Source organism: Aquarana catesbeiana, linkage group LG02, assembly GCF_042186555.1.
Source record: "Aquarana catesbeiana isolate 2022-GZ linkage group LG02, ASM4218655v1, whole genome shotgun sequence".
Lineage (NCBI taxonomy): Eukaryota > Metazoa > Chordata > Amphibia > Anura > Ranidae > Aquarana > Aquarana catesbeiana.
The window spans coordinates 263,677,060-263,690,099 of NC_133325.1; the positions used below are offsets into that span (position 1 = coordinate 263,677,060).

General features: G+C 42.8%; 1 protein-coding gene across 1 annotated transcript in view; it reads right to left on the reverse strand.

Annotated features, from left to right (window-relative positions):
* Positions 1–2,600: 2,600 nt before the first annotated feature.
* Positions 2,601–13,040, reverse strand: part of TGDS (TDP-glucose 4,6-dehydratase) — a 49,778-nt gene continuing 39,338 nt past the window's right edge. Inside the window, exons 10-12 of the mRNA XM_073614374.1 lie at positions 9,252–9,310; positions 8,284–8,381; positions 2,601–5,221 (exon numbers count right to left, since the gene is read on the reverse strand). Of these exons, the coding sequence (XP_073470475.1) occupies positions 5,154–5,221; positions 8,284–8,381; positions 9,252–9,310 (225 nt within the window). The 3' untranslated portion in view covers positions 2,601–5,153. The remainder of the gene's footprint in view (positions 5,222–8,283; positions 8,382–9,251; positions 9,311–13,040) is intronic.

Sequence of the window (13,040 nt, forward strand, 5' to 3'; positions counted from 1 at the left end):
AACATTTTCATACCACCAAAGTAATAAATAAAAACCACTGGATTTCATATATAAGTGCATAATACTAACACTGTGTAATGAAAAACTCTCCTATACACAATTCATAAATCAAAACGTCCCATACACCGTGCAGTCTTCATGCAATCTCCAAATCCATGTGGACTTTTTTTTAATCAAACTTAATCCAGAAATAATGCACCCGAGTGCCCTTCATCCTATCTCATGGGTGTCTGCTCACCCCAACTCTAGGACCCCTCTATCAAAAATAGGAGGTCAGCCAAGCTTGTTTGATAAATCCACTGTAATTGCTCCTCTCCAGACTTGCTTGTCCCAATATTCATCAATCTCACAGAAGCAGGCACCCAAGAGAAAGCATAAACCAATAATAGTGTACACTGCTAAACACTGTGTTCTTTATTAATAAAGCTTCAAATATTGCACTCACATTTACAACCTTTAAAACCGCATCACAAACATTAGCACCAGATCCAATCTTCCAATATCGCGAACTCACTCCTGCCCGCGTGATGATGTCATTCCCGCCTTATGCGTTGTGCCGGAACCAGATTTCTCAAGGGCTTGGCTAAAGGCTTTAATAAAAACTGACAGGCGCTCTAATCCCTTCCTACGCTATCCAAAGCTAAAAACGAAATGTCTTTAGACTTTAATTTTCTAAAAGTAGTCATAGCCTAAAAAGAATATGCTGTTAACTGCCAGAAGCTGCAGTAAGACCCCTGGTCTCATTGCAGAGGTCCAACACATGCATTGTGGAGTCCGACATTCTGATTGTGAGCACTGAAGCTCTGCAGAAAGACCACTGCTTCTCCACAAAGAGCAAGTCCTTTTCTGCTGCATGCTGGCAGGGGACAGACTAAGCAGACTAGGTTTTGTAACATATACTGTTTTGATGCTCCTGGAAGGAATTAACCTGATTTTTTATTTAAAAAGTTCAGTTGTAAATCAGTCAAATGAAATCCACTTTGAAAAAAGATGTTGCATCCATTATATTATGTTTAAAGTGACACAAAATTTTGGTTTAAAAAAAATCTATTCAAAAGTATGTATTCTTAAAGCGGAATTCCACTCAAAACTTCCGCTTTAAGGACTACTGACCCCTTGACATGCCACATTTGGCACGTCATTTTTTTGGGGGAGTGGGTACCTAGTTTTGACAGGTACCTAGCTCCCACTTCCGAGCGGAAGTTCTCCTCTCCCCCTCCCTTCCTGCAATCTTCTGGGACACGTCACAGGTCCCAGAAGATTGCCCGGTTATGCAGAGCCCGCAGCGCGTCTTGCGCACCCGGCTGTGAAGCCGCAAGCTGTCACAGCTGGGTGTCTACACTTGCAATGCTAGCGCCGAGGGAAGGAGAGAAGCAAGGCTTTGGGCGGCCGCATCGCTGGACTGTGGGACAGGTGTGTGTCTGTTTATTAAAAGTCAGCAGCTACACTTTTTGTAGCAACTGACTTTTAATAAACACAGAAATGGGCGGAACTCTGCTTTAACTAAAAAAAATTAAAAAAAAAAAAAAAAAAAAAGAAGGAATTTAGAAATTTAGAGGAGGCTGAGAGCAATAGAAGGTACTTTTTTTTTTTTTTAGCTGCTGCAATCCAACTTTCTGTTGAAGGGCCTATGTGTGTTCTCCATGGTCCCACTGTATGTGGGGAAGAAGCCACCCTCTTTTGCTTACTCCCAAAATTAACTAGAAATGATGCTTCTGGATTATAGAATTTGCAGTGTGCATTGAGCAGTGCATGAGACCACAACTAACGTGCATTGATCATTCCCAATAAATGGATGTGGAGGGTAGGGTAGGAGATGTTTGGGAGCTCACAGAGGATCTTACAAGGAGGCAGAAAAAGAAAAAAAAAAAAAAAAAAAAAAACACAGTAATGCTAGGTTCACACATTAATTTCAATGGGCTGCCCTACCCACAGGAATGCAGGGAAAAAAGTCCCATCACTTTTTCTCAAATTGATCAGCACCATGCTATTTGGCCCGTGTGAACACGATCTGCATTTCCCAATGTGTGGGGGATGCCATTAAGAAATAATGGCACTCCTGCAGGTCTGCTAAAGAGCAGTGCACTTTGCCTATCGGTTGGGAATGTGCGTGATTTTGCAAACATTCCTGACCTGTACAACTGTGAACCTAGACTTAGAAACTATTTATCCCCTTCACCCGCGGCCACCTCCTGGACCTTTAAAAAGGTTCTAAATGCCGGGAGGTGGACATTCTGATCATGTGACTGCTGTGATTGGCAGTCACAGCGGTCCCATGATCAAAAAGCTCCCGATCACAAGAATTCATCGGGAGCTTTCCGGTACCCACCGGTTACTGTGCTGGGTGCACTCAGCACAATAATGTGTTTACATAGGGCCTCTTAGTGTTAAAGCCCACCCGCCAAGAGGCTGCATACATGCGTACGGCCAACAAGAAGGTTAATGAAAAATAGAATACAGTGCCATTAGGTAGGGGATGTGTATGGGTTATTTTTGGAAAATAAGCATATTTGTTTAGTACCATTTTAATTTTCTTTGATACTTGCCTGAGAAGGATTTTGACAAAGTATAAATACAGTAAAATAAAAATAAGCCATATGGCATGTATAAAAATATATATTTTTTTATTATGTCACAATAAAATGTTTTTAACTGGCACACTAAATAAACGTTGCCCAAATATAAAAACAGACAGTTTAAACATTTCTCCTTTGTTCAAAATTTAATAAAGAGGTTATTCATTTATAAAAAGTAAAAAAGAAAGCATATTTTCCTCAGGACTGTAATAAGTATATAATTTTCCAGCCAGATATATCCGGCACTGTTGCTTGCTATGCATTAGGCTTTGTTCATACAAATGATTACGAATGAACAGCACTTTCCTGCCACAGGAATCACAGGTATATGTGACCAGGAAGCCTGCACAAATGAAGGACAGCCTGACAGCGGGCGCATCTGTCCGCAGGCAACTGCGCATTGAGCAGGTTACCTAGGGTTAGGGACAGATGATCGGTCCTGGATAAAGATTGTGTCCAGGGCCAATTACTAAGAGGAAATGAAACTACGTGCAGTCTGTAAAAGAAAAGTATATATAGTGTATGTGAAATAGAAGAGAATAAGATAGATAGATAGATAGATAGATAGATAGATAGATAGATAGATAGATAGATAGATAGATAGATAGATAGATAGATAGATAGATAGATAGATAGATAGATAGATAGATATTCTACCTTTGCAGCCAAATCTGCCAGCACATAAAGGGTTGATTTTGGTAAACGTACCTATCCAGCCTCCTCCTTAACATTCCATAGAAGGGAAAAGCTAGCTAGATTTAATATAAAAAAAATTTTTTTATTATTTGAAAAAAAATAAAATATTTTTTTTTAATATATTTTTCTAAAAGTTATACTATGTAGGGTTATCCAAATTTGGCTGCAAAAGTGGAAACTTTTTAACTTTTGTGAAAAGTGGAAACTTTAAGCATACTGTGTCTTAAAATTGTGTAGTTGCAGATCTCCAGCCAGTCTCTGACACTTCTGGGCATGTCAGATACCTGCTCCCGTTGCTCACAGTGGTTATGGTCATCACCTGTGTAATATAACAGGACACTGACCGCCAGAAAGGAAAGTTTACATCTTCTATTACAGGCTGGGCTTAGTTTCATTTTACTTCCATTAGTGACGGGTTTGCTTTACCATTCTAGGAAGTAGCACATGTAGTAAATGCAGCTCTGCTATATGGAGGAGTCACATATAAACAGGGGAAAGAGAAATGGTGTTGGACAACCATTCTACTACTCAAATCATTTAATGAAATTATCATTGCGAATCGAAAACCACTTCCATTATTTTAGTGTAAGCAATAGAAAGACACTGGTGTCTCCCGGCATGCCAATGTGGTATTCAATTGTTTGCCTCACAATAAATTACAACCAAGGAATATATTGTAACATTGCAATCATTATAAATTAACATATCTACATATGTTATATACTTCACTTTTCAGAGGTAATAAAGTGCATGATGTATAAATAGGACAGCATTATCATGATTTAATAAAATTGTATTCAGACATTTAGAAACCTAAATTTAAACATATTTATCAACTAAATTTATTTAGCCAACATATCCTAGAGAAGCGCCTTTATGGAATGGTGTTCATTCCGCTGTTCCATCTACAAAAAGGGCATCCTAGAACTTCTCTACATATTGGTGCACACACTGGGGGTTATTTACTAAAACTGCATGGTGCGAAAACTGGTGCAGCTCTGCACAGAAACCAATCTGCTTCCAGGTTTTAATTGTCAAAGCTTAAAGTGATTGTAAAGCTTTGTTTTTTTTTTTAAATAACAAACATCTTATACTTCCCTTCTCTGTGCAAGGGTTTTGCACGAGTGGCCCTGATCCTCCTCTTCTGGGGTGCCCTGGCGGTACTCTTCTTCTCGAGTGCCCCCACGGAGAGCCGCCTTCCAGGGGGGCACTCGTACGGGCGTGCTCCTGAGTCCTGCTGCTGCACCCATTGACACAGACAGTAGGACTCGGCCCCACCCCGCGGCTCACCTGTCACTGGATTTGATTGACAGCAGCGGGAGACAATGGCTCCCACTGCTATCAACCTATCCAATGAGGACCTGCGACAGAGGCTGGAGCTGCTGTGCTCATCCCCATCGCTGGAACGATCGGGTTTAGGTAAGAAAAATGGGTGGTCTGGTGGGCAGCTGCAGCACAAAAGGTTTTTCACCTTCGTGCATAGAATGCACGAAGGTGAAAAACCTCGAGGGTTTACAACCCCTTTAATTTAACAACCTGAAGTTGGAAGCCGATTGGCTACCGTATGCAGCCGCACCAGATTCTGACTGCACCAGTTTTAGTAAATTTACCCCATTGATGGTTTGAGTAACCAGTAAATGCCAGCTGACTCTAGCTTCTTCTAGGGAATTTCTTTATCTGAGTATCAAACTCATCTGATGAGGTCACTGTGTAAAGGTGGCAAAAAAAATAAAAATAAAAAAAATGTATTTAAGTTTACATTAAAATTCTTGAATGTAATACTTTGTTAAGGTTTGTTTTGTTCAGGAGAGGAATTATATTACTATTTTTTTTTTGTTCCCACAATCTGCCGTTCTCTCCAAAAAGTCTTCGCTTTGTATGTCAACAAAATGCCTCCAATGCATGCTCAGCATTCTTCCAGTTATGGAAATTATTTTTGTACCATGCAACTGTGAAAAAGAAAAAGGAAACAGTATACCAATTTTATTGTGGTTATATTAGCTTTTCAGCACATTTTATACCAGAACATTTGTCAGGTCAAAATGAAGGGAAACCTGTCCTGAAATCAATATGTAAGCTGCCATTGCTCTGCACCTACTGAATGTACAACCCCTGGCAAAAATTATGGAATCACCAGTCCCTGAGGATGTCCCTTCAGTTGTTTAATGTTGTAGAAAAAAAGCAGATCACAGACCTGGCCAAAAACTAAAGGCATTTGAAATGGCAACTTTCTGGCTTTAAGAAACACTAAAAGAAATCAAGAAAAATAATTGTTGTGGCCAGTAACAGTTAGATTTATAGAACAAGCACAGGGAATAAATTATGGAATCACTCAATTCTGAGGAAAAAAATATGGAATCATGAAAAACAAACAAACAAAATAACACTCCAACACATCACTAATACTTTGTTCCACCACCTGTGGCTTTAACTGCTTGCAGTCTCTGAGGCATTGACTTAATGAGTGATAAACAGTACTCTTCATCAATCTGGCTCCAGCCTCCTCTGATTGTTGTTGCCAAATCATCTTTGCAGGTTGGAGCCTTGTCATGGACCATTTTCTTTAACTTCCACCACAGATTTTCAATTGGATTGAGATCCGGACTGTTTGCAGGCCATGACATTGACCTTATGTGTCTTTCTTCAAGGAATTTTTTCACAGTTTTTGCTCTATGGCAAGATGCATTATCATCTTGATAAATGATTTCATCATCCCCAAACATCCTTTCAATAGATGTGATAAGAAAAGTGTCCAAAATTTCAATGTAAACCTGTGCATTTATTAAAGATTTAATGACAACCATCTCCCCAGTGCCTTTACCTGACATGCAGACCCATATCATAATTGACTGTGAAAATTTGCATGTTTTCTTCAGACAGTCGTCTGCATAAATCTCATTGGAACGGCACCAAACAAAAGTTCAAGCAGTCCGGATCTCAATCCAATTGAAAATCTGTGGTGGAAGTTAAAGAAAATGGTCCATGACAAGGCTCCAACCTGCAAAGATGATTTGGCAACAGCAATCAGAGAAGGCTGGAGCCAGATTGATGAAGAGTACTGTTTATCACTCATTAAGTCAATGCCTCAGAGACTGCAAGCAGTTATAAAAGCCACAGGTGGTGGAACAAAGTACTAGTGATGTGTTGGAGTGTTATTTTGTTTGTTTGTTTTTCATGATTCCATATTTTTTTCCTCAGAATTGAGTGATTCCATAATTTATTCCCTGTGCTTGTTCTATAAATCTAACTGTTACTGGCCACCACAATTATTTTTCTTGATTTCTTTTAGTGTTTCTTAAAGCCAGAAAGTTACCATTTGAAATGCCTTTAGTTTTTGGCCATGTCTGTGATCTGCTTTTTTTCTACAACAATAAACAACTGAAGGAACATCCTCAGGGACCAGTGATTCCATAATTTTTGCCAGGGGTTGTAGTAGACTGGTTGCCACTTTTAGGCTGCATTCACACCTGAGCATTTTCAGCTCATAAAAACGCCTGAAATACGCCCAACAAGCAAAATCCCATTCATTTCAATGGCATCTGTTCACATCTGAGTGTTTTGTCACCTGAAGCAAAACGTCTGAAAAACGCCCTCAGCTCAAATAAGAACATGAGCTTCTTTGGGGCAGATTACAGGCGTTTGCCTTTTACATTGGTGACCTGAACAAAATCACGGTAAAAACACGGTTAAAAAAAAAAAACGCGGCAAAAATGCGCAACTTTGAAACACTCAGGTGTGAATGCAGCCTTATACCTTGAGATGCTGAGCCAGATTGGACTTTGTGACTTTAGTGTCACTCCTGATCTACACATTTATTCCAGGATTAGATTCTTAGAAATGACTGACCTAACTGGATCAGCATACAGCCAAGCAACTAGCATTTACAGAAGGAGGTTAGAAACAGCAGCTCTCATATAAGGGTTACTGAAAAAAACTTATATTGAAAATATCAGTGTGTAAAAATACAATCCCATTTCTGTTTTTATTTTTTATTTATTTATTTATTTTTTAATTAAAACTTTTATGAAACAAGAATAGAATAAAAAAAAAAAAAAAAAGTCATGGCAGTAAGGCCCTGTTCATACTGGCATTAAAAGCAGGAATTTGTGGTGACCTGCAATTGCTAACATGGACAGCACACAGTTCTGTTCACATTATCAAAAACATGAAGCGTTTGCGTCGTATTGCTGCGTTTCAAAAATGAAGCTTCTCGTGGATTTGGAAAAAGTTGAAGCATCTCAACGCCTTCTACTCAGTTCTATGGTAAGGCACCATGAGTCAGTACATATTTGCAGCAGGTTTGTGGAATGTTATGCCTTGTTCACAACAGCGCCTTTTACATGCATCAAATGTACATAAAGGTACTTAGAGAACATTTTTAAAGGGCTTTTAATGCACATTAAACATGCATCAAACCCAACGAACAACTCAGGTGGCCCATAAAAACAATAGGAAGGTTGTAATTTCTCTGAAAGAGTGAATTTTTTAGATGGGAGTTGTTTAAAAGCGGAGTTCCACCCAAAAATGGAACTTCCGCTTTAAGGGAAGGTGACCCCCTGACATGCCACATTTGGCATGTCATTTTTATTTAGGGGGGGGTGGGGGGGTGGAAGCCCTCTTTTTTAGAGGGTTCCAGCTCCCACTTCCTCCTAGGGCACTGCGGTGCTGGAAAGAAGATCCCCTCTCCCCTCTCCCTCTCGGCAATCATCTGGGACACGTCACAGGTCCCAGATGATTGCCCGGCCAGTCACAGCGGGGGGGGAGAGATGAGTGGGACTTCGTTCCCCCGCATCGCTGGACTCTGGGACAGGTAGGTGTCCGTTAATTAAAAGTCAGCCGCTGCAGTATTTGTAGCTGCTGACTTTTAAATTTTTTTTTTTTTAGTCAGAACTCCGCTTTAAGTAAAAAACGTTCTTCATGGGGATAATCTTTTAAAATATCATTTAGACATTACCCAAATCTGGCTAGCTAAAATCAGGTTATTTAAAAAGAGTACAACTAAAGAACATACCTGTGCGTTCAATGCCTTCTTTCCAATGTACTTTAGGCCTCCACCCTAAACTGTGCATTTTTTCTGAATTCATTGCATATCGAAGGTCATTGACCGGCCTGCAAAAAGAAGAACCAAATTTACCTGATGTCTAAATTTAAAACTAGCATATGAATAGAAAAAAATGAAAAATGTCCACAATTTAAAAGGAGAAGTATAGCCAAAGCTATTTTGGCTATACTCCTCCTGTAGCTCACAGGAGTGCAGGTCGTTCCGCACTCCTGTCACCCATTTCCAACTGACAGTGGCCTAAAGCCTGCTCTCATTTGATCTGACTTACCCGGTCCTTGCTCTGAAAAGATCGAGATCAGGGTTCCATGGAAATCTAGGGTTCCTCCAGATGTTGCTAGGGGTTCCTCGAGCAATGAGCAAATCCTACCTCTCAGATAAGTTCCCATTGACACCATTCATCTTTTTAGCTATCTGTAAGGGGGTAATTCTGCCCAATGACCACAAGTGTAAGGAGCATTCTTCCCACTGACCATCATACTAATGTATCATGAGCTGTAGCTACAGCAATTTTCAGCAGGGGTTCCCCGAGACCAGAAAGTTATTTCAGGGGTTCCTCTATGTTGAAAAGCTTGAGAAAGGCTAATCTAGACCATAGGGTCAGGATCCACCCAAATGCCTGGACCGGTACCTGGCTCAACAATACACTGAAAGCCTGAGCCAGCCCCTCCCACATCCCAGCCCTCCAGTGAGCCCTGGAGGGGCAGAGCAGAGAGCCGCTGACTGACAGTCACTGATCTCTGGTTAGAGTGGAGGGAGAGAATTGAGTGATCAGTTGTGTATGGTCGCTCAGTTCCCACTGCAGAGCCGGCGGGGGACAGATGCAGCATAGGAGCGATACTGCATCCATCTAGGGGAGTATAACAGTTTGTTCTTCCCATACTTCTCTTTTTAACCAATAGCAGTTAAAAACACATTACCTGTCATTCACATAATCCATCCAGTATTCGGTTTCTGTTTCTGAAGATGTATGTTGAATCTTGAAAAGGCAAAAAACAAAACAAAAAAAAGAAAAGAAAAAAACACTATATCAGATGATCATATGTGACCAATGTACTCTGTAAACCTCTTCTTCAGTACTAGATTTCTCCACCATCGCTCACAAGGCAATATTCCTGCGCATACAGAGGTTTTCTGCCCTTGAAATATTGAATATTTTAGACAGCAGCTTCAGTCAGCAGGTCATTAGCAATATATAACTATCACCTGCTCAAAAGTGTTGTAATGTGGTTTTCTCATACATGACAAGAGATCATAATGAAATTCATGGATCTTCAGTGAAGCTCATAATACATATTCCCAGTAAAGAAAAAATGCAGCTCCAGGCATTTCAAAGAAAAAAAAAAAGGAAGAAGAACAGTGCACTTGCTGTTCATTTCTATAGAAACCCCCTTCTAGAGGAAAAAAAAATAAAAATTCAATCTAGAATATACACGGGCATTAAAAAACCTATAGGAGCGATAGGATTTATAACCTCTCACACACAAAAATAATACATTTATAACATTTTTCAGCTTTAGGGAAGAACATAGAACTTCATTATGCCATTTCAGTTAAAATATAAGATATAGTTTTACCTTGATCCATTTGAATACGAAACTTTAAACTTTCCAGAATCATTTTTTGCAGATTTTGGCAATTTGCGAGGTCCTGTGAAAATCCTATGCCTGGAATCTTCACAGTGACACAGTGGACTTGAACACAGTCAATTACCTGCTGGTTGCCTAGCTGTGTCATGCATATAGCAACGATGTGGAAAAATCACAATTGCTCATCTCCAGATTTGTTCTAAGTCAATAAATCAAAGTATCGAAAACAGTATAACAATCCCTGGTGTTTTCACACGGACAAGCCAGCAAACCTATACATTTCTCTGATGGCATGGCAGGTTTTCTTTAAATAAATCCCATCCTTCTTTTCTTGTACATTACAGCCCTCTCCTAAGGCCCCTTTCACACGGACGGATAGAATGGTGCTTTTAGCTGCGGATTTTCTAATTTTCTACCGCAGCTAAAAGCACACAATGCTTTCCTATGGCCCCATTCACACACTGCGTTTAGCTGCGAATTAGATACATGCGGTTCTGTGCGGATAGAAAAAATAGAATTGACTGCGTCCAGGAGCTATTGCAGCTATCCGCACATAACCGCAGGTATTCGCAGTGCACTGTGTCATCTGCGGATAACAGCGCCGAGCTGCTCATCGGGATAGGAAAAATTATTTTTCCTTTCCCAATGAGCGACAAGCACGGGGATCTGACTCGGATCCCCGCCAATGCCCGGCACTGTTTGGTATGAATCTTGAGGGGGAACTCCACGCCAAATTTTAAATAAAAAATGGCGTGGGTTCTCCCCCAGGGGCATACCAGGCCCTTCGGTCTGGCATGGATTTTAAGAGGAACCCCTACGCCGAAAAAACGGCGTGGGCCCCCCCCAAAATCCATACCAGACCCTTATCTGAGCACGCAGCCCGGTCGGTCAGGAAAGGGGGTGGGGACGGGCGAGCGCCACACCCCCCCCCCCCTCCTGAGCCGTACCAGGCTGCATGCCCTCAACATGGGGGGTGGGTGCTTTGGGGGAGGGGGCCTCTTCCCGACAACCCTGGCCGTTGGTTGTCGGGGTCTGCGGGCGGAGGGCTTATCGGAATCCGGGAGCCCCCTTTATTAAGGGGGCCCCCAGATCCCGGCGCACCACCCTATGTGAATGAGTATGGGGTACATGGTACCCCTACCCATTCACCTAGGGACAAAAGTGTCAATAAAAAAAAAACACTACACAGATTTTTAAAGTAATTTATTAGACAGCTCTGGGGATCTTCTTCCAGCTTCGGGGGGTCCTCTTCCGACTTCGGGGGTCTTTCCGGTTCTTCTCCTCGCTCTCCGGGTCTTCTGCCGGGCTCTTCTGCTATCTTCTGCTCTTTTGCCGCTCTTTTGCTATAGCGGAGGAGCCCGGTCTGCTGCCTTCTGCCTTCTTCCCTCTTCTCTTCTTCTGATGTTGACACGACGCTCTCTCCGGCTGGAATGCACTCTGAGCACTCCGCTCTGACTTATTTAGGCGGTGACCCCTCCCCCTTATGCCGTCACAGTCCCTGGGCATGCTGGGACTGTGACGGTTTAGGGGGCGTGGTCATCACCCGATGGCCACGCCCCCTAAAACGTCACAGTCCCAGCATGCCCAGGGACTGTGACGACATAAGGGGGCGGGGTCACCACCTATATAAGTCAGAGCGGAGCGCCCAGAGTGCATTCCAGCCGGAGGGAGCGTTGTGTCAACATCAGAAGAAGAGAAGAAGGAAGAAGGCAGCAGACAGGCTCCTCCGCTATAGCAAAAGAGCGGCAAAAGAGCAGAAGATAGCGGAGGAGCCCGGCAGAAGACCTGGAGAGCGCAGAGAACTGGAGAGACCCCCGAAGTCGGAAGAAGACCCCCAAAGCCGGAAGAGGACCCCCAAAGCCGGAAGAGGACCCCCAAAGCCGGAAGAGGACCCCCGAAGCCGGAAGAAGACCCCCGAAGCCGGAAGAAGACCCCCGAAGCCGGAAGAAGACCCCCGGAGCCGGAAGAAGACCCCCGGAGCCGGAAGAAGACCCCCGGAGCCGGAAGAAGACCCCCGGAGCCGGAAGAAGACCCCCGGAGCTGTCTAATAAATTACTTTAAAAATCTGTGTAGTGTTTTTTTTATTGACACTTTTTCCCTAGGTGAATGGGTAGGGGTACCATGTACCCCATACTCATTCACATAGGGTGGGGGGCCGGGATCTGGGGGCCCCCTTATTAAAGGGGGCTCCCGGATTCCGATAAGCCCCCCGTCCGCAGACAACCAACGGCCAGGGTTGTCGGGAAGAGGCCCTTGTCCTCATCAACATGGGGACAAGGTGCTTTGGGGTGGGGGGGCCGCAGGGTGCCTCCTCCCTCAAAGCACCCACCTCCCATGTTGAGGGCATGCGGCCTGGTACGGCTCAGGAGGGGGGGGGGGGCGCTCGCCCGTCCCCACCCCCTTTCCTGACCGACCGGGCTGCGTGCTCGGATAAGGGTCTGGTATGGATTGTGGGGGGGACCCCACGCCGTTTTATAGGCGTATGGGTTTCTCTTAAAATCCATACCAGACCGAAAAGCCTGGTATGCCCCTGGGGGGGAACCCACGCCATTTTTTTATTTAAAATTTGGCGTGGAGTTCCCCCTCAAGATTCATACCAAACAGTGCGAGTCGGCACCCTGTCGGGTTGCCATGGAAATGGCAAACCGCAGCCAAACGCGACCGCAGCTAATCGCACTGTGCAAATGCAGCTGATCGCAGTGCCTGGAGTCTGGAACTCCACAGGAAAAAAACATGCTTTTAACTGCGGCAGAATAGCCGTCCGTGTGAAAGGCGCCTTACCTGTGAGTGTCTAATCATCAGTGGTTAACAAGCTCCTCCACCTACACATCCCTTTATGTAGCTGCTAAGGGAGAGGAGAAGGGGAATACTATAGTGTCACTGTGTTCTTTTTTTTATATTTATAAATTCACTTTTTTTGGAACAGTTGGAAAAGGAAAGGCAAAGAATATGGTCAAACAGGGTTATAAAGAGAAAAGAGGAAGCCCAGAACACCTGTCTAAAGTTTATAAAAATATATCCGATTAAGCAGAAAAAAGGAAAAAAAAAAAAAAAAAAAAACACAAGAACAGTTATATGAATAAAATATATAACAAAAAATAAAAAAAACAGTAATGACTT